This window comes from Eulemur rufifrons, chromosome 3, assembly GCF_041146395.1.
Source record: "Eulemur rufifrons isolate Redbay chromosome 3, OSU_ERuf_1, whole genome shotgun sequence".
Classification (NCBI taxonomy): Eukaryota; Metazoa; Chordata; class Mammalia; order Primates; family Lemuridae; genus Eulemur; species Eulemur rufifrons.
Window position 1 is genome coordinate 85656429 of NC_090985.1, and position 21743 is coordinate 85678171.

A 21743-nucleotide genomic window follows, 5' to 3' on the forward strand; every position below is an offset into this window, starting at 1 on the left:
CAGCTTTGCAGGGCTACTTCTGATCACTGGCTCTCTGAACAATCATCTGAAAATAGGCCAAAGTATATTTTGAGGTAAATATTTTGATTTCCTTCATAGCCATTTATGAGGAAGCAGGCCCTCACCAGACACTGAATCTGCCAGTACCTTGATCTTGGACTTCTCAGGCTCTAGACCTGTAAGAAATAAAGTTCTAAGCCACCAAGTTTATGGTATTTTTGTTATAGCAGCCCAAATGGACTAAAACACAAATTCGGTAGTATTTTAAAACATTATGTGGACACACAAAACAACTGGACAATACCCACAGTTAATGACTTCTGCCTCTGATAATTGCTCAGCCCTGGCTCTAAAAGTATCATTCTCACAGTCTTAAGTGCCTTACCTGCAACTAAGAGAGGTGAGGCAGTGATATAAATTACTGTTGGAAAATTAATGATGGAAAACTTTGATAACCACATCAATGCATTACAAAAGTAACCCACCCTAAGCAATATTAGGAGACATTCTCCCTAAGTCTCTCATGTTTAGAGACATGACAGCCTTTGTTTCAGATAATCTGTTCAACAATGTTTATATAGTAAACAAACATAGATGATAGATATGGAGGCCCCCACTAGAGCAATAGCTAGACTCGCTAACTTCTCCACTCCCACTGCTTCACTTGACTAGCCTAAAAAAAATAAAAAAATAAAAAAATAGACATGCTAACTGTCCATTATAAAATACTCACATTTTATAAGCTCATGGTTCCTCTCCAGGAACTAAACCTATATTCCTGCCTCAGGCCAGTGGTTGAGAGGGGCAGGGGAGTGTCCTATGTTCTTTGTGCCACAGAAGATGGCTCAAGAGAATTGTCGCAACAGAAGTCATGTGATTGTCTTAGCCAAAGACATATCTATCTTCTATGGTTGTTTTTTTATGCTGTAGGTACAGTAATGCAACCTTCTGTACTATTTGTGTCATTCTGTAAGAATTGTGGCTCAGAGAATAATTGAAGATGCTAATACTCTTGTTATTGTGATTGCTTTGCATGATAAAGTCCTTGGTCTCTGACCCAAGAGTTTCATGTCTTCTGCTAGCATGCACAGAACAGAGGCAGACTAACATATTAAGTTGTAAATACAGTAAAATCTCAGATAATTTATAGTTTTTGACAAGTGATATTAGTTTTTTTCTTCTGCTGTAAATTCTAGCTATAGTAGCTGCTCTAAAATGAACAATCTAGTCTTCTTCCATACTGTTTACCCACTTCTCTGAATCAATATATTTCTCTTTTGCTTTTGACAGTACAATACTGCCTTATTTTCTGTCAAACAGTTATGAACTACCATCATTTCAAATGCCTGAATCTTTTTCTATCTCATTATTTTTATTTAATTTGGATCTTTATCTTCACCTTCAGACAATTGCCTAGTGCTTAGCAATAAAACAAAATGACTAACAGGCAGACTATCAACCTATGTCAAACCTATGGGTTTGAAACTGGCCACCTACTTACTGGCTCTGTTACTTTGGACAAGTTAACCAACTCATGCCTCAGTTTCCTTCCTTATCTATAAAATGGAGATAATAAAAGTAATTAACTACAAGATATCTGCAAATTAAATGAATTTATATATTTAATATGCTTAGAATAGCATACGGTATATAGGAAGAATGCAATAGATGTAACCAATTATTATTCAGTTGAATTTTCTTGAAAAATTCAGTTAAGGGCTCACTTCTTTGCAATTTATAATCTAACTCTATTGGGAAGCTGAATGATGATTTAGGGTTACAAATGTGCTTTCTCAGTTCAAATCCTCAATAGTTTAGTAAAACATTATTTTCATAGGATTTGCCTTTTGAAAAAACCCACACCTCATCTCCCAGTCTTCTACAAATGATATGAATGACCAAGCACCAAACTCTCTCCATGTAAATGTACAAATATACTACAAAGTTTAAAACAAAATATCAAATAACTCTTCCATAGATGACATTGTTCATTCAGGATGCCTAAATATTATCACATGAATATTAGAAGTTTTCTTCATGGCCCTAATAAAAAAGTCAATTCACCAAATATTACTTGTCTGAGGCAATGATTCCATTGGTGTTTTCCCTGTGCTATGGCCTTTCTCTTAATGGCCTCAGATAACATTCCTTGATTTTCTAAGAGCTGTCCTTTCTATTTTTCTAAGCCTATAACAATTAAAATAAACATTCCAAAAGGGTAAAGCAAAAGAGGAAAAGCTGCAAAAATCTGATCTGATTTTCCTACACTTTCCTCCCTCCCTATTTCCAAGCAGCTAATCCCCTCTCAAACAGTACAATAGAACAGCTAGACATAAAGAAAAGGAGATAAAATTGGCCAGCCAGTACATTGTTCTTGCTAATCTGGACCATTTACATAAGGGTTAGAAGGTTTGTTTTATCATTTAAACAGGCTTAAAAGCCTCTTTGCAAATGAGATTTAGTTCCTACAAAGGAATGAATTCTAGCTATTTGGTGAGTTTCTGCTAGACCAACACCAGGAGCTGATTTGGCAGTGTCTACAAGCTACTTCTTTGGCCACAAACAGCATATGCAAAGATTGCTTCCAGCTGCCAAAACTGAAAAGCATCAAGCTGATTAAATTCTTTCCAGGAGGTGAACAGGATGAGGGGCAGGTTAAGAGGCCAATAATATCAGATCTTAAACTGTACCTGGGCAAACTCTTCCTTTGTGCAGATGCTTTAAAAGTGACTTTGAACATTCTGAGCTCCTAGAATCTTCCTTTGAAGGGGAACAGAATGGAGGACAGCAAATGAAATTCTGACACATAAGACATAAAATAGTCTCAAACTGTGAAGTGAAGACAATGTAAACTCTTTGATGCATTGTTGGTCTGAATGACACTGGACACAGGATAAACTGCATAACTGACTCCCTTGCCCATGTTAACACAAACGATCACTAGAAGGAAAAGATTTTCTTAACACAGAGGAGTACAAACTTTGCATCAAAATCTTAGATTTTTAAAATCAAGATTATGTTTATGCATACTATACCTATTATGTGTTTTACCTGGCACACCTTGAACAGATGTTCAGTGTGACCTTGGCCTGAGGCTCAGCAGGGTGAGTAGGACGGCCTTGGTTAAATTTGCTCCCAGAAGGTACCAAGGTTGTTACTCCCTCCATTCTTAAATCATTAAGATCCTCTGTAACAACACAAACAATTACAGAGAAAAAATTAACTCTAGTAGAATTATGGAGAAAAGTCCATGTTTTCAGGCATCTGCCAGTAGTTTGTTAAACAAAGCATTATTTTATATTTCCCCTTAGAAAAAAATCTAACTTCATGTATCAATTATTTTTCAAATTATTTCTAGATGTAGTTGGAGACAAATTATATGTGAAGATTTACAGGAGACAAAATGGTAAGAGACTGAATATACAAACAGACAATGAGCTGAACATGGAGGACAATAGAACACTGATGCACAACCTCTGTTGTAATTATCTGGGGAGGCCAAACCATAACCTCTACAGTAATCAGTCCAAAATGGTCAGGACTTGGTCAGTGACTGCCAGCTTCCCTACTTTTCACCCTTGCTCCAACCCAGAACCAACAAGACAAAACCGAATATGTTCTAAAATCAATTACATAAATCCGCTTCTAATTAGCCTGTTTCCTGCTTCCCCATCCAACTACTTCCAATCAGAATATACCCAAAGCCTTCTTTTTCACTCTTAACTTTTACTTTTTGCCTTCACCTGAGGAGGACAACAGTATACCTGGATGGTCCTGCCCAAGAGGTTCACTGAATCCCCTTTCTATTTTTCCCAGGTCCTCAATTAAGATTTAAAAGGTCTAAATTTCCCTTGTGATTCAGTTCTAATATAATATGTATATGACCTCTTTCTTTGTTCAGAGAACAAGGGAGCTTGTAAAAATGATTCCAATTACTTGCTCTCAGTGGTAGCAAAAAAAAAAAAAAAAAAACAGGACATAAAGTTTCAAAAGATATAAATTATAATTTTGCTAAAACATAATCCATCACTGAGGGATTAATCTATATGAGGAGGAAAATCACTCTCTCCTGATGGACTAAATAAAGACTAGAAAAACATCCTAGACCTCTCAAAGGACAATTGAGAGAATTGCTAGGTTTAATTGGATATTACAAAGAGTGTCAAATTTTCCTGAGATGGTGACAACTCTTAGTTTAAGTTGTAAACAAGCCTTCTGTCATCTGAAAAAGGCTGTCAACAGACCCCTTCCACAGCCATCCCCAAGTAAAAGCTCTTTTGTCTCCTTGTGCATAAGCAATCTGGAAAAGCACTTAGGGTTTTAGCTCAACTTCATGGGAGTCATCAAAAACTCATCACCTTGACCTGTTTGCCAAGGCTTAGTCCCCTTGTTTCAGAGCAGAGCTGCCATTTCAAAAGTTGGTGCCTCTGCTGAAATAGTTATGAACTCCCCTCTTGATCCTTTGGTTCCTGATGCAACACAGACGTTACTACTGCCCGAGGATACACAACTTTTTAGCTAGCAATTAAATGCTCGTGAGATCCTGGTAGTCTCTCCGTCTCATATTACTATTCACCACGGCAGCAGTGATGCATTTGTTGCCACTCTCCCTCCTGCCCCTGCCAGAAGGAGGGAACCTCACAATTACCTCAGCTAGGGAACTTTCTGTACTTTGCTCAGTTTTTTTTAAGGACTCCCATTGAAAATCCTGACCCAATATTATTTGTTGATGGATCATACTTCAAAACTTCGAACTGGAGTTTATTAAGCAGGATATGCTGTTACTAACTAAAGTTTGCCTGTAAAATATAGCCCTCAACGTTAAGTAAAATCAGCCCACATGGCAGAACTATTGCACTTACTTGGGCTTGTTGACTGGACAAAGACCTCAGAGTAAATATATATCTGGTGTGCTTTTATTTAAAAAAAAAATATATGTGACTTTTGGATGCTTTGGAAACAAAAGGTTTCCCAAGTCTGCTAGAACCTCCATAAAAAATAAACAAGAAGTTTAAGTCACTTTTAGATGGACTCCTACTTCATAAGGAGGTAGCTATTATAGAGATTAAGGCTCATGAAAATACAAATAATATAGAAGTGAAAGGAAATATTCTAGCAGATTATTTTGCCAAACTAGCAGCCTTAACCAAGGTTATGATCCTAAGATTTTAAAGAATAAATGCCTAAAGTAATTCAAAGACACTGTTATAAACTATTAACATTTAGCCTCTGACTTTGAAAAGACAATGGGAAAAAATATGGTTCTAGCTTCACTTAGATAATCTCTGGTGTTCTTGATGACACTGAGATAGGCAAATGGCATGTCCTGTTCGATAGTCATAAGCTCTGAACCACGGTCTCTGATAAGACAAGAGACAGTGGAGAAACTAGCCAAACCCAGCTAGAACTCAGATGGCCATGAAAAACAACCTCAGGTTACCCTCTCTGCTCATTATACCCTGCTTACAATATATTAGCATACTAAAAGAAACTCCCACCAGCAGGACAGTTTATAAATGCCATGGCAACTCTCAGAAGTTACTCTTACAGTTTAGAAAGGGGAGGGACCCTTAGTTCCATAAACTCCCCACCCCTTTCCCAGAAATCTTATGAATAATCCTCCCTCTCCTTAACATAAAATTAAGTAGAAGGTGTAAAATAAGAGGCCAGAAACTCACAAGGTGCTACACTCTGTTGTTCTGAAAGATAGCTGCTGCCTATCTATGGGGCAGCCTCCCTTTTTTTCTTTTCTTACTTTAATAAACTTGTTTTTGCTTTACTCTGTTGGCTCACTCTTGAATTCTTTCCTGTGTGAAGCCAAGAACCCACGTGACTTTCAACCGGACCTCAGTTTTGGGGTCCACTTTCTTGTATCAGTACCAGATGGCTTGAAATGGATACTAGTTAAATTTCTCCTTAAAATGACACATCATGGTGCAGATAACCTGGTTACTATCTTAAATCAATATAGCTGGGAAAACTTTAAAAATGACAGCTGAGGTCATTTTTGAGTTATGTGTCACTTGTCAACAACCTGGCTCTGAAAAAGCTGTAAAGATGGGATATGATCAGGAACCAAATCTTCATGGGCCTTTTGAATACCTTCCAGTGTTTTTTATACAGCTTACACATTCCATGGGATTTGAATATGTTTTAGTTATCATATGTTTATTTTCAGTTTGGGTTGAAACATCTTACTGAAAAGCGATAGTCTTCATATTGCTTAAAAAACTGTTTGATTTTGTGTTTCCAGCCTTGAGGATACAAATGTTATATCAAATGCCCAAGGCACACACACACTTTACAAGAAATATAAAAGAGCATTACCCTTTACTCAGAAACCATGTTGCCCCTACCACATACATTCTTCTGGAAAGATAGAAAGAATCAGTGGCATCCTTGAAACAAAATTAACAAAACTTTGAGAAACACTTGAGCTTCCTTGGTCAAAGGTACTCCCACCAGCCCTTATAGCAGTATGGTTCATTCTCTTAGGGACACATTGCTTATTCTCCTATGAACTGGTAACTGGAAGGTCTATGTTTCAGCATTTTACCTATGATACCATACTCTGCCCTACTGCACACAGACATGGCAAAATATTGCAAGAGACTCACATAATACACCCAGTCCTACTACAAACAGGTTAAGGTCACATTCTTAAAACATCTTTTTTATGATATTCAACCATGAGATTTTACCTGTTGGAAGATATATCAGCGAAAAACTGCTCTTGACTCTCATTAGAAGGGATCTTATCAGATACTATTAACAAACACAGAAGTAAAACACACTGGAGTAAATTCACAACTAAAGAAGCAATAGAATCAACAAAATTAGGAGGCTACTTTAATAGGGGATCTCAAAATGATGATTCTCAGAGATTCTCTAGAAGCAGCTAATCTTCTGAATAGACAGCTGAGCCATGACCTTCAGAGCAAACCAATGACCTCAGATAATAGACAGCTTCTGCCCAAGATGTTGGATCAATATCCCCATCTAATTCCTATTTTGATTTTCATCTATTTAATTACAATTGTTCTTCTCATTTTCTATAGACCCCTGGTCATTGCCTACCCACAATGGTCATCTTTCTTTTTTATTTTGTTCTTATTAAAATTGTTAGATCAGATTATAATCACGTTCTAACACTAATTCATATTATCCCAAATAGTCATCCTGGAGCTTACTGATTGCTGGGTGTGCTATCCCTCACCAGACCATGATGATAAAAAACCTTTGGAAAATTCCAGGCTTATCAAGTGAGACCATAGGGAATTATAGCCAATGGTATTTCCACTTACATCTACATGGACAAATGGTCTTAAACAATAAAACTGTGACTTTGCCAGTGTCCTTCTCTCACAGAAAAAGAACCAATTATTACAATCTATTAACTAAACTCTAGGTAATTACAAATTTGAATTCAAGAATCTTTCTAGGATGATGAGCCAATTACTTGCCACCAGGAAGAGAATAATAGAAATTACAATGGGTAACCCAGCCAATGAAAGGCTTTGATTCCAACCCCATGTCAAGAACAATTCCTTTTTTTCTGGATCCCCATGTGTTCCTACCAGACAGTACTTCCTTTGCAGCCAGATGGCTAGTCCTGCTTGCCTCATACACACACATCTCATGCACTTTAGGAACAATACAAATCTTACCTGTACACAGACACCCTAATTCTAGAGATCATCAAGCCTGGAAATGTCAACTCAAATATGAGGCTACCCTTGATTATTCAGGCACTCTACTTGGAGGAGTTACTGATTCATTGTTTATGCAAACAGTCAAAGCCCTTCCAACAACAGAAATCATACAGATGAAGGACTATAAGACATGTATTACTAATGCTGCCAGAAATTATAAATGATACTATCTCTATCCTATATAGAATACAGATCCACCTCAACTTACTGGCAAGAGTAGTACTGGATAATTGCATTGTTCTGGATTTCTTGTTCTCTAGTTCTGGTGGTATCCTTGCCATTGCTAATACTCCCTTCCATACTTGGAGCAATTAAACAAGTGAGGTAGAAATGTTTATATGTCAGCTTGAGGAAAAAGCTATTTGGTTCTCATGACCTATGAGATTTGTTCTTTTGGCCTAGGTTGGACAATTCAGGTTCTTGGTTCTGAAGCATCTTAAATGGACTTTTATTATTTTTGTTTTTGTCATAGTGATAATGATGCTGGTACATTGAATTCTATCCATTCTATCCAGAGTCTTTTTTTTTTTTTGGATTTAACATTGATTTATTCCTTTTGAAGGTTTGCCAAATACAAAGATAGATTATTAGGTCTAAATGATTAAGGAAGAATAATGGTTTGTTTTAGTCAACACTGTGTTTAGTATTTTTTTATTTTTAATTGTTATGAGTACATAGTAGTATATATTTACGGGATGCATGTGATGTTTTGATATAGCTATACAATGTATAATAATCATATCAGAGTAATTGGGGTATCCATCACCTCAAGAATTTACCATTTATTTGTGTTAGGAACATTCTAATTGCACTCCTTAGTTCTCTTAAAGTATACAATAACTTATTGTTGACAGTTGTCTCCCTGTTGTGCTATCAAATATTAGATCTTGTTAATTCTATCTAACTATACTTTTGTACCCATTAACCATCCCCACTTTATCCCTCACTCCGTGCTACTTTTCCCAGCCTTTGGTAACCATTATTCTACTCTCTATCTCCATAAGATCATTTTAATTTTTAGCTCCCACATATAACGGAGAACATGCAAGATTTGTCTTTTTTTGCTTGGCTTATTGCACTTAACATAATGTTCTCTAATTCCATCTATGTTGTTGCAAGCGACAGGATTTCATTCTTTTTGATAGAAGAATAATATTCCATTGTGTATATGTATATTTTCTTTATACATGTATCTGTTGATGGACACTTAGGTTGATTCCAAATCTTGGTGCTGCAATAAACACGGGAGTGCAGATATCTTTTAAATATACTGATTTCCTTTCTTTTGTATATATCCTAGCAGTGAAATTGATGAGCTGTATGGTATTAATAGTCCTGTGTTTAGTTTTCTGAGGAACCTCCATATCATTCTCCATAGTGGCTGAACTAATTTACATTCCCACCAACAGTGTACAAGGGTTCCCCTTTCTCCACATCCTCACCAGCATTCATTATTGCCTGTCATCCAGATAAAAGCCATTTTAACTAGGGTGACATGATATTTCATTTTCTGATTTTCATTTCTCTGATGACTAATGATGTTAAGCATTTTTTCATGTATCTAATTAGCCATTTTTATATCTTCTTTTGAGAAAGATCTATTCAGATCCTTTGCCCAGTTATAATAGGATTATTTTATTTTTTCTTATTGAGTTGTTTGAGCTCCTCATATATTCTAGTAATTAATCCCTTGTCAGATGGGTAGTCTGAAAATATTTTCTCCCATTCTGTGGGTTGTCTCTTCGCTTTGTTGATTGTTTCCTTTTCCATGCAGAAGCTGTGTAACTTGATGTGATCCTGTTTGTCCACTTTTTCTTGGGTTATCCAGAGTCTTAAATACTTTTATGTGGCCACTCTCTCATTAGATGACCACAGTAGTGATACAACAAAAGAGAATAAAAAGATCTTGTGATACAACTGACTATGGAGACAAGTGAACAATCATCAAGCAGTGAAGATTGGGATCTCTTCTTTACCTTTTGGTCAACCTCCTTTTGGCAAAGGAGATACTAGGAGACAGAATATCCAAAGAGACAATGGATAGATCATACATGGCATTAGAACTTAGAGCCACAACCTCTGCAGCAATTGACCCAAAATATTCAGGACTTGGAGAAGAAAGGCCAGTATCCCTTTTTTCACGCTTCTTTCCAACTCAGAACCAACCAGAGAAAGCCAAATATGCTCCACAAACCAATTGCCTAAGATGATCTGTTTCTAGTTAGCCCTTCTCCAGCTTTCCCATGCCAACAACTTCAATGAGAACACACTTGAAGCTTTTCCTTCTTTTTTATTCCCCCCTCTTCATTATAAAGCTATCCCACTCCCCTTTCTGCCTTCAGGTCTGTGGCAAATGCAAATGATAGTGGCTGACTTCCATCTTATTATAAGTTCTGAATAAGCAGACAAATATTCTCTACTTGTTCTCCTTTGAGGAGGTAGGGGGTCTTCATTTATTTCCAAAATGGCAACCTTCAAATATCTAAAGGTTTGTCATACAGAAGAGATATTGGAGTTCCCTCTGTGTCTCCAGAGACGGAATAAGTCTAAGAAGAGGGAAGTGTATGGTGTGTTTCTGGGTCATTATAACCACTTTCTAACATTTATAGTTATTCAAAGCCATATGGTACAGTGCTGTGCAGGAGATGTGACCACCCTATCCTTGAAAATGTTTAAAGCAGAGGCTGAATGATTCTTTATGGTGGATGATTTAGAGTTTTGCAGAAGCATTGTACTAAATGGTTTAATTCAAATCTAAGCTTCTCACACATTCTCATTATAATTCAATAATGGATTTAGGGTATGTCTGATACTGTTAAAAATAGAAAATTGAATATATAAAAGAACATTGTTTAAATGAAGCAACAATCTTTCGGGGGTCATATTGCTAACAGTTGCTTCCTCAATCTTAATTTTGGAGCCACAAAGCACACCACACTGACTTATTAATGAATCCTTCATACTGATGTAAAGAAATTATGTGCTTCATTCTGGGCTGGAGAGTCCAGACATGCTGGCCCCTTGTTACCTGTTAGGACATGCTCAAAGGCCAATTGCACAATTTCTCTACTAATAAGATACAGGATGGAGCTTCATGATAATTATCTAAGCATTTTTAGATTGACATGTGTAGAGAAGGTAATAAGACATGCATTTTATGATTGCATTTTGATGAATAGTAAAAACTCCTTGCCAGAACTCTTCTTTCATATGCAAATTTAAGGAGTGTATTTAATGTGACTTTTTGAACATTTCCTAACCATTTCTCACTCCCCATCTGGACAGCACCACTTTTTTCCAGCTCAGAGTAAGTATCACAATATGGGAAAAAAGGGAATCCTAGAGTCAGACGCCTTCTGGAATTCATTTGATGGTTCACTGGAGACTTCAGAGTGCTGCAAGCTGAAACTATTTCAGCCACAGCTATGGCTTTGGAAGGGTCAGATGCAACAGTGGTGATGGCAGTGAAATTGCCTCAGTCTTAGGAGAGGCCTCACTCCGAAAAATATTCATTCATTCTTTCTTTCTTTATCAATATAAATTATTTTAAGGAAGTCCAATGAGCTCCTAGTAACTACCGAGTACTTAACCAAGTTCTAAATGGTTATATAACCATCTTAAGAATCTGGCTTAGTCATAAGAGGATATTAACAATCTATGTATAATTTACAAAGGACAAAAATAAAATAAAATATAAATCCAAGTCTCACTAGCTTCATTTCCTTAACAACTTTATTAAACGGAACAAGTATCTAGTATTACATAACCAAAAGAAATAAACAGAAATTCCTAAACTTAGGAAATTTGGGAAAACTTGCATAAATGGAAAGAGAGGGACAAAAACAAGTCAAGGGAGGAAATACCAGGAAAATTTTTTAAATATAGAAAACTTAGAATATTTAAACATCAATGGTATTGAAGGAGTTAAAAATATAACATTCTAGTATATTGACTAACTTCAGGTACAGCATCTCCTATAGCATCAGAGTCTTTTTTTCTCTTTCCTTCCTTCTTTTCTTCTTCTTCAGTTCTAGGCACTTAAAAAACAGTAGGTGCAAAATGATCACTCTGACCATCATTCTGTTTTTTAGAAGCAGAGGATTACATTTCCCTGTGAAAGATGCCCTCCCTATACTACAAGAAAAGCAACATTCTTATCATCAAGGACAGGATACTGAGACTGAGAAAATTCTGCACAGACCTTGATAAAATAACTCTTATTTTTCAAGCCTCCCCATATCAGCTGATTCTTCACAACTTACTATTGTTTGTTTCTGTAATTGACTCTGTTTCTTGTGTCTTCATTTTCTTTTGAGGGCTCCTATGCCATGTAAAATTTACATTAAATAATAAATAAATGTGTATGCTTTTATCCTGTTAATCCACTAGATTATACCAATTTAATTCTCAGGACCAGCCAGGGGTAAAAAAACAACCGAAACACCCTAAAGGGAAGAGGTAAACTTCTGCCTCCCCTACAGTATCAGAGTCTTTTTTTCTCTTTCCTTCCTTCTTCTCTTCTTCCTTCTTCTCTTCTTCCATTCTTTCTTTCCATTCTCCCATTCTTTTTTCCTTCTTTACTTTTTGGGGCCTTTTTCCTAAGTAAAAATATTCTCCAAGATATTCTGTTCTCCACAATATCCAGCTCAGTGCTATAGATGCAGCAGATATACCATCTTTGGTTGCAAGTAGATACAAATTCAGTACATTAAGAAGAGATTTTGGCCAACTGGAAATTTCTTAGAAGAAATAAGAAATACTTTTTACAAAAAAGACTCTCATGATGGCCAAGCACAGTGGCTCACGTCTGTAATCCTAGCACTCTGGGATGCTGAGGTGGGAGGATCACTCGAGGTCAGGAGTTCAAAACCAGCCTGAGCAAGAGTGAAAAAATAGAAAGAAATTAGCTGGACAACTAAAAATATACAGGAAAAATTAGCCAGGCATGGTGGCACATGCCTGTAGTTCCAGCTACTTGGGAGGCTAAGGCAAGAGGATCACTTGAGCCTAGGAGATTGAGGTTGCTATGAGCTAGGCTGACATCACAGCACTCTAGCCCATGCAACAGAGCAAGACTCTGTCTCAAAAAAAAAAAAAAAAAAAAAAAGACTTTTATGATTGTTAAGATGACAGAGATAGAGAAGGATAATATGAAAATCAACTGATGGGATGTTTTAAAAACATACTTCCCCTACTGTGATACTTTAAAATTGAACTGACTAGTAAATGAGAGAACAATGTTAAGAAGATAGATAAATACAATATAGTGTGATCAGCCCTATCCTAGAAAAAAAAAAAAACAACGATATTTTAACTGTTACAGGAAACAAATGAGGTGGAGCAAGGTAGCTGAATAGAAACCCCCAGCAATTGTCCCTCAGCATGGACACCTAATTCAACAACTATCCACGTAAACAAGCACCTTCAGAAGAACCAAAAATCAGGTGAGTGATCATACTGCCTGGTTTTAACATTATATTGAGGAAAGAGGCAATGACAAGGTCAGAAAAGACAGTCTCACACTGCCTATGCCACCCCTCTCCGACCTCCTGGTAGTACCCTGAGAATCTGTGTGCCCTAGGCAGGGAAAGTGAAGTGATTTGGGGGCTTTGTATTAAAACTCAGGGCTGCCCTGGCACAAGGGAACACAGCATAGGGCAGAATTCTGCCCGTGCCCATAGAGGAAGCATTTTGACCAGGCTGGCCAGAGGAAAATCCTCCACCCTGAAACCCGAGTTCCTGCTAGCCCCACCACCAGCAGAAAAAGAGCAGTCTGGGGCCTGGACTAAATTCATGCCATCGGACCACAAGGGCTGCAGTTCTTAAGCAATTCCTGTGGCTGTGCTGGCTCAGAGCCAGTAGACTTGGGGTGCATATGACCTAGTGAGACACCAGCAGCTGTTGCCAAGCCAGTGCCTGTGTCACCCCTCCCCCAACAGCTCAGGGAGAGTCTTCTCCCACTTGAGGAAAGGAAAGGGAGGGGCTCAGAGGACTTTGTATTGCAACTTGGGTACCAGCTCAGCCATAGTAAAATAAAGTACCAAGCAGACTCCAGAGGCCCCTGAGTCCAGGCCTTATTTCCTGGATGGCATTTCTGGATCTGCCTTGGGCCAGAATGAAACATGCTGCCCTGAATGGAAGGACCCAGTCCTGGCAGGATTCACCACCTGCTGACTAAAGAGCCCTTGGCCTTTGAATAAACATCAGAGGTAGCCAGGCAACAGTTACCACTGGCTTTGGATGAGACTGGGAGGGCTTCAGGTGTGACCTGGTGCTGGTGGCCATGGGAGAGTGCCCATGTCACTCCTCTTCCAACTCCAGCAGCCCAGCACAGAGAGTGAGGGAAGAAAATGAAAGACTTTGCCTGGTAATCCTGGGAATTCTCTCATATCTTATCTGAGTCCACCAAGGTGGTACCACCAGAAGTCTACAAGAGTCACAGCATTACTGGGTTTGCAGTAGCCCCAATGCTCATACAGCTACAGTGACCAAAGATTTAGACCACAACACTCAAATCCCTTTGAGTATCTGGAAAGCATTCTTAAAAAGGACAAGTTCAAACAAGCCCAGACTGTGAAGATTAAAATAAATACCTATCTCTTCAATGCCTAGACATCAATGAATATCTACAAGTATCAGGAACATCCAGGAAAACATGATCTCATCAAACGAATTAAATAAGGTACTAGTGACCAATCTTGGAGCAATGGAGATAGGTGACCTTTCAGACAAAGAATTCAAAATAGCTGTCCTTAGGAAGCTCAATGAACTTCAAGCAGCACAGAGAAAAAATTCATAAGTAGATCAGAGAAATTTAACAGAGACTGAAATTTAAAATAATCAAGTAGAAAATCTAGAGCCTAAGAACTCAATTGAAAAACTGAGAAATGCATCAGAGTCTTTCAACAGCAAAATTGACCAAGCAGAACAAAGAATTAGTTAGCTTGAAGACAGGGTATTTGAAACACAGTCAGAAGAGAAAAAATAACAAGAAGAATGAAGCACATCTACAGGATCTAGAAAATAGCCTCAACAGGGCAAATCTAAGAGGTGGTAGAGAGAGAGATTGGTGTAGAAACTTTTGTCAAAGGAAACAAATAGGCTGGGCATGGTGGCTCACGCCTGTAATCCTAGCACTCTGGGAGGCCAAGGTGAGTGGATCGTTTGAGCTCAGGAGTTCAAGACCAGCTGAACAAGAGCAAGACCCCGTCTCTACTAAAAATAGAAAGAAATTATATGGACAGCTAAAAATATACATAGAAAAATTAGCCGGGCATGGTGGCACATGCCTGTAGTCCCAGCTACTCGGGAGGCTGAGACAGGAGGATCACTTGAGCTCAGGAGTTTGAGGTTGCTGTGAGCTAGGCTGACGCCCGGCACTCTAGCCCGGGCAACAGAGTCAGACTCTGTCTTTAAAAAAAAAAAAAAAAAAGAGGAAACAAATGAGTAAAGCAACTAAGGTTTAAAAAAAAAAAAAAAAAGACAAAGCATTTATGACATTTGAAGCAAGTTCCTGAAGTTTTCTAACTTTGAATGGCAATAGCCAATGCCTGACTCTGAACCACAGCTGCAGTAAAATATATAAAAATGGTGATGGCTCCACTGACTTTGAAACCTCTAGCCCAAGCATCGAATTCCCTGAATTAGATCCCTTTATATTTTAATTATGTAGAATAGTTTCAGTTGAATGAAACCTGACTGATAAAGAAATTATTAGGAAGGTGAGTAAATTAGGTGACAGGTATTAAATAAATGGAAGTATATAAACCATACCAGCTGGTGAAGAACTTTTCAGAGGGATAGAAGAACACGAAAATGTACAGAAATATGAAAGTAGGCAGTACTTTTTGGAATGTTATGCAGCTCATATGACTGTAACCTGAGATGTTTAGGGATAGCAAAATGTTATATTAGAAGAGTTTAGTCTCATTATAAGGGAGATAATGTGATGAATTCTATGTTTTAGAAAGATAACTGTAGGTGTATTTATTACAATCCAATTTACTAAATAAATCATTTTTTAAAATTTATTAAAAATTAATTTTATGAATATTCTTCTTGAACATAGTCAATATTATGAAAAATATAATCTCCATAAAATATTTGTCAGTGAAATATATTCCACCCATATATTCAGTGAATGGGTTTATAAATATATGACTCATAACTATACATATATAAATATGTGACTCATAACTATAAATGCATTTCTTAATAGATTCTTAAGACTGTATAAGTATATGTTCAACTACAGATCAAAAATATACTTAATATCGTCAACATATTCAATGTATTGTACAACTTCACTCTCCAATGCATTAGCCACTATCTACATGTTGTTACTGAGCACTTGATGTGGCTGGCTAGTTTGAATTGAGCTATGCTGAAAAAGTAAAATACACACAGGATTGAGAAGACTCAGTACAAAGAAAATAATGCAAAATGCCTAATTTATAACTTTTATATTAACTACATGTTGAAATAATATTATCAATATACCAAATAATACTAAATAACAATATTATCAATAATATAAATTATTAACATTAATTTTTTCTGTTTCTTTTTCTTGTTTTTAATGTGACTACTAGAAAATTTTCAGTTACTATGTTGCTTCAATTTGTGGCTCATATTATATTTCTATTGGCCAGTGCAATTCTAGAACATATATTTCATGAATATATTAATAAATAGTATAAATACTATATTTTAAAAGAAGTTTTTCTATGTTCTATAGTTTTTGACTAAATAAAAAGTCCTTAAATTGATGCAAAGAATAATACATTCACTGACTATATTAGAGAATAATATTCATGAGGTAAATATGATCATAGTCATTGATTCTATCCAAAGGAATATTTTTTTATTATTTGCTATCCTCCATCTGTCTTAATTTTTTTCCTAAAACTCTTACCATTACTTGACTTTACATAAATAAATACACACACATGCACACATGCGCACACGTATTTAAACATAAACACACATGAATACATACAGATACACATACACACCTATTCTTCATTTATTTTAAAAAACCTATCTCTTTTCTAATACCTCAGAATAGGAACTTCATCTTTTTCATTTATCATTGTAATCTCAGTGTCTTAGAAGTGTGCCTAGCATAGAGTAGGCATTCATTGATGTTTATAGACCATAAGACTTTGTATAATTTGACAATTAGTTAATTGATCATTTGATAAATTGATCTTTACATAGAATTGACTTTTGGAATACTGGTTTTTGAAAAAACACTTTTGGTGCACTTACCTACAGCCATTGGCAAAACAAAAAACTGGAAAGGGAGAGGTATAGCAGGAAGAAGTTTGTATCAGCAGTTCATGTTTAAGTTTTTGAGGGCCTGGTGGAAGGGAATAGCAGTAAGAAGAGAAAGAAATGTATTGAAAGGTCAATTTCAGAAGAAGATTCCACAGGATGTGGTGAATGATTGAATGTGAAATCTGAGCAGGTTTCTCCACATTACCACTTCTGGGGAACACAGGAACAGATAATACTTTCAGTTTCACACATGCTGAGATGGAGCTATCTTCAAGCTATCCATATGGATGCCTGGTAGACAGAGGGACAAGTCGGGAGCTAGTGAAGGAGTTTGGAATGGAGCTATAGACCGTCTGGCTGAGAAAACTTGGTACAATTATCATCCCAGTAGTTAGAGTCAAGCAGTGACACTTTTTGTATCTAACTTTCTTTACAAGTGAAGTGTGTGCATTATATAAATATTATATTTAAAAACTTATAAAGAAGAGAGTTCTACATTTTTTTTTTCTTTTCCACACTAGAAAGCCCAAACCAGTAATTTATTTTTAAAGTTAGTCTGTAAAATTATAACTTCTGAGTCACTGGAACACTATAGAAAAAAATGAACTAATTTATGACTAAAGACATGAGCATTTTGTCTTTATACAATGGCAAATAACCAAGCATTAATCAAGCAAAAAAGCGTTTTGATTTAATTTAAGGAAATAACAGCTGTCTAGATGAAATAATCCCAGGACTTTCATTTCATTCAAGTGCAATCCATGAAATAATTTACAGCTGCTTGACCTGGACAATGTGGGAGATGAGTGAATTTTCTCATCTGTTTCAAGGAACTTTATAACAAAAATTAAAAGCTTTCCAAACCTAAGTGTCTCCACAGTGATTCAGGGATAGGATACACAAGAATTACATGGCAGTTTTTCCCAGCACTGCAATTGGTTTGTTGATTTACATCGATAGAGTTGATTTGGTCAAACGTTTCAAGCAGATGTTATATATTTTGAGTGAATTATTAAAAATAAAGCAAATGTTAAGAAAACATATCAGACATTAGACAAGTTTAAATCAAATGTGCATGAAAACTTTTTTGTTATGTGAGACAGCTATATTTCTTTAAAAAAGGGAAAGAAAGGAAGGAGAGGGAAACATAATTCACTCTGCTGGGACATATTCTGGTTGAGGGATGAAGGAAAGATGTTAGGGCTATGCTTCTGTCGGTCCTCTATTTTTACAATCATGCAGTTTAGCATTCTTTCTTAGTACAACTTGAACAGTACAACTTGAAGCTTATAAAGAAAAAGTTCATAAATGAAAATCAAGTTCATAAATATAATAAGAATGAAATGGTAGATATCAGAAATTATAGGCTTTAACTTTTTAGATTAACTTCGTTTAAAAAAAATTTAAGTTAGAATTGCATTCGGAAAAAAAGTCTTGTGGAATTTAAATGCTATGTTGAAGTTTCCCATTTTTAACAACACAAGAGAAAGTAGGTTATAGAATATTTACTTTCCTTGACCACATGAGATCAATAAACAAAGAAAGTGATTAGACCAGTTAAGGAAAATGTTTATATAAATTTAAATTTACATATATTCTGTCTTCTATTGTTAACTGAAAGGAGTAAGAAACTTCCTGAGCTATTCTTTGTTAGCTACCAGTTCCTGTTTAAAGTCTTTGAATTGTAACCATCAATAGCCAAACACAAAATGACCACAAACTTGTATAAAAATTTATAGGCTAGAATTTGTTTGCTTAGATTGCAAATGAATCACAAGACTTGTGCTAATTGAACCCCTCATTATATAAATTGTGAAGGCTCTTCTGTTAGTCAGAAAAATAAAGACATCTGGGAGTGGTTTTCTCCTTCCAATCTGGAAGAAAATACTAGTTCTTCTAGCAAATTCAAATCCAAACACTGCCCAAAGCTGCGTTTCTGCATCACAGTACATCTTTATTTTTCTTAATTTTCATCCACCACAAATTCAAGGGATTATATTGTATACACCAAAAAAAAAAAAAAAAAAATCACTTTTATTTCCTGAAGTTTTTGCCACTCTCTGAAAGTTTGACAGATAGAGATTAGACATTGTGAACAATTCTCTTTCATAAAAGTAACTAAAATTCCAGGCATGTGGATTCATGTCAGGGTAGGGTTATGTAAGCAGACTGGCCTGGTAGAGCTGAAAGCCCAGTGATGGCCCTAATTGAAGTCATGACACATTGTGACCAACACAGAAATCTAGAGATAAGGTCACAGGAGTTGTATAAAGGGACCAGATTTGAGGGACAATAAGGAAGACCACAGACAGGAGATCAGCAAAGAGCTTAGAAGTAGATGTGTTCAACAATACAACTGGAAAACAGAGTGAGAAAATCTAGGTAAAATATTCAGAGTATAGACTTGAGTAAGGCAAGGAGGAACAGGAAATGATGGTTAACCTAGAAGACTGGAACTAGGTAAATTATCAACTGTTGCAGAGTGATGCGTAAAAATGTGTAATTTTTTTCAAATGTGAAAACCACTGCAAAATCTTGCAAAAGCTCATCATTTTAATTACCATTTAAAAATGCATTTATTGAATTTTAATTCTCCCAGGATGTGTCTCTGGCTAAAGAACTCATAACATATATTCTTTGATAGTTAAAGTCACTCTTTGAGAAAAGTTTTTCTCATCCCAATGGTTTAGGTATGAAACGATTGCTGGCCCAAGTCTTAGGTACCATTATGTAACAAAAAGCATTATTTCAGCACCCACAAGTGATACATCAAACTTATATTTATTATTTGTTTTGTTTCCAAACTACTTGTTGACCTTATTTAATGTAATTTTTATAGTCCCACAGGCTCTGTGTTAAATTAATAAGGTCCTATGTTGAGAAGTTCCGTGTACTCTATTAATTTGTTGATTATTGACGAATGTTGATCATAAACCTAATAATTATACTTTGTACCATATTTAATGACATTTTAGTCGTTGATCCAGACCACAAGTAATGATTGAGCTCATTTTGATGAGTATTTCTGCATTGGGTTTCATAAAATACTAGTCCAAAAAAACCCTTTGGAGAGAGTATAATAAATTTACATATTAATTGCTACAGACTCAATTCCAGCAGTATTCTGTATCCACGCTCCAAACTTATCTTTAGTAAAGTTGACTCTGCCTGAAGTGAGTTTACTTTATATACATGACACAAACACACAAAGCTAAGCTGATGTGATGTTAGCGGGTTTAAATTCAGGATTTATTGTTAGTTTATTTTTTCTTAGATTTCACATGTAACAAGACTCGGACGGTGGACATCTTCCACCCACCATTCCTTTCTTTTCTTGTATTTTGTCTTTATATTTGCTTAAGTCCTAAGCTTTGACATTAACTCTTCCTTTACAAAACCTTTGACTCTGTAGACTTTACTTCAACCATCCTCCATTTGATTTCCTTTGTACGTTGCTACCGTTTCTCTCTTCTGTCTTTTAAATACTGCTCCCTGATGAAAAATTTAAACTAATATTTATAAAAGATATAGCTGAACTTTGTACTATTGATATTTCCATCATGTAATGTTCTCAATGAAGCAAATTTTAACCAACTAAATGTCCATAAAAGGTAAAAAAAGAAAAATGAAGAAGTACAGCATTATGCTAATCACATTTGTTGGGATTCTAAATCCAATATGGTTAATCTAAAACTGACATTAAGAATCATAGCTACCCTTTTTCTCTCCTCTCCAAACTCCTTTTATTTCTGTTGTATGCTCAGCCAGCTCTCTGGAATACATTAAAAATATTCAAATTTGGAGAAAAATGAAAAAGAAGACCCCGGCTGGCCATATGCTAGCATTGCTGCTGAGGTATCTCGGCCCAGCTTGCTGACTCATTCACCCTTGTGGTGTGCCACAGGCGAGAAGCAGGCACATGACAGACCTTTCCCATCAGGGAGATGCAAGCCACATGCCACAAGATGTTGCCACCCTGTCTGATACATTGTAAATCCATTTTCCATTCTGCTGCTACTTTCTTGGAATTCACATGCTGTTCTCATCCCTTACACTTCAAGCCACAAAACATTGCCACCCCGAATGAAATTTTACAAGACCAATTTCAATTTTGTTTAATTTTCTTGGGTAGTTGCCTCTGTGAAACTCTTCCTGAATATCATGTTATGCAGCATGATGTCACCTAAGAACCTCGTCTCATTTCCTACATTAGATACATTTTTTGAGTTTCCTAAAAATGGGTATGTGGTGACAAGAAAAATATAAAAAAAATAAAAATGTACTTATTAACTATATAATATGCTCCTTTTATACAGCAGTCCTAGCCTCTTTTTGTACTTTGAGCAAGCCAAGAATGTCAACATCATCAGGTCTCTGAACTTGCTCTCTCCTCAACCTTGGAAGCTCTTCCTCCAGAGATCCCGAACTGTGCTCTCTCTCCACTCAAGTCTCTGATCAAATATTGCTTCCTAAGAGGGGTTTTCTTGACTATTCTATCTAAGAGAGTAACCTCTATCACTCTTTATTCTGTTATTCTTCTTGACCTCCTTAACATTTATTTTCTCCTAGAAGTACATTGTATATTTATTTTTCATCATTTATTCAATAATAAATTCCTGGAGGGCAGAAACTCACGGTCCCTGCTATCTCCCTATTTGCTATCCTAGAACTGTCCTTGGAACATCAATGCTCACTAGTCACTAATTGAATGAATGAGTTATCCCAACACCGTGATAGGCATGTCATTGTTAT

The 21743-nt window shown here is 36.3% G+C and overlaps 1 protein-coding gene across 1 annotated transcript in view; it reads right to left on the reverse strand.

The window, feature by feature from the left end:
• The window catches only part of LOC138381404 (uncharacterized protein C8orf34-like), a 138042-nt gene extending 117044 nt beyond the window's left edge, over positions 1-20998 (reverse strand). Inside the window, exons 1-2 of the mRNA XM_069465616.1 lie at positions 20920-20998; positions 3052-3187 (exon numbers count right to left, since the gene is read on the reverse strand). Of these exons, the coding sequence (XP_069321717.1) occupies positions 3052-3187; positions 20920-20998 (215 nt within the window). The remainder of the gene's footprint in view (positions 1-3051; positions 3188-20919) is intronic.
• Between the last annotated feature and the right edge of the window lie 745 nt (positions 20999-21743).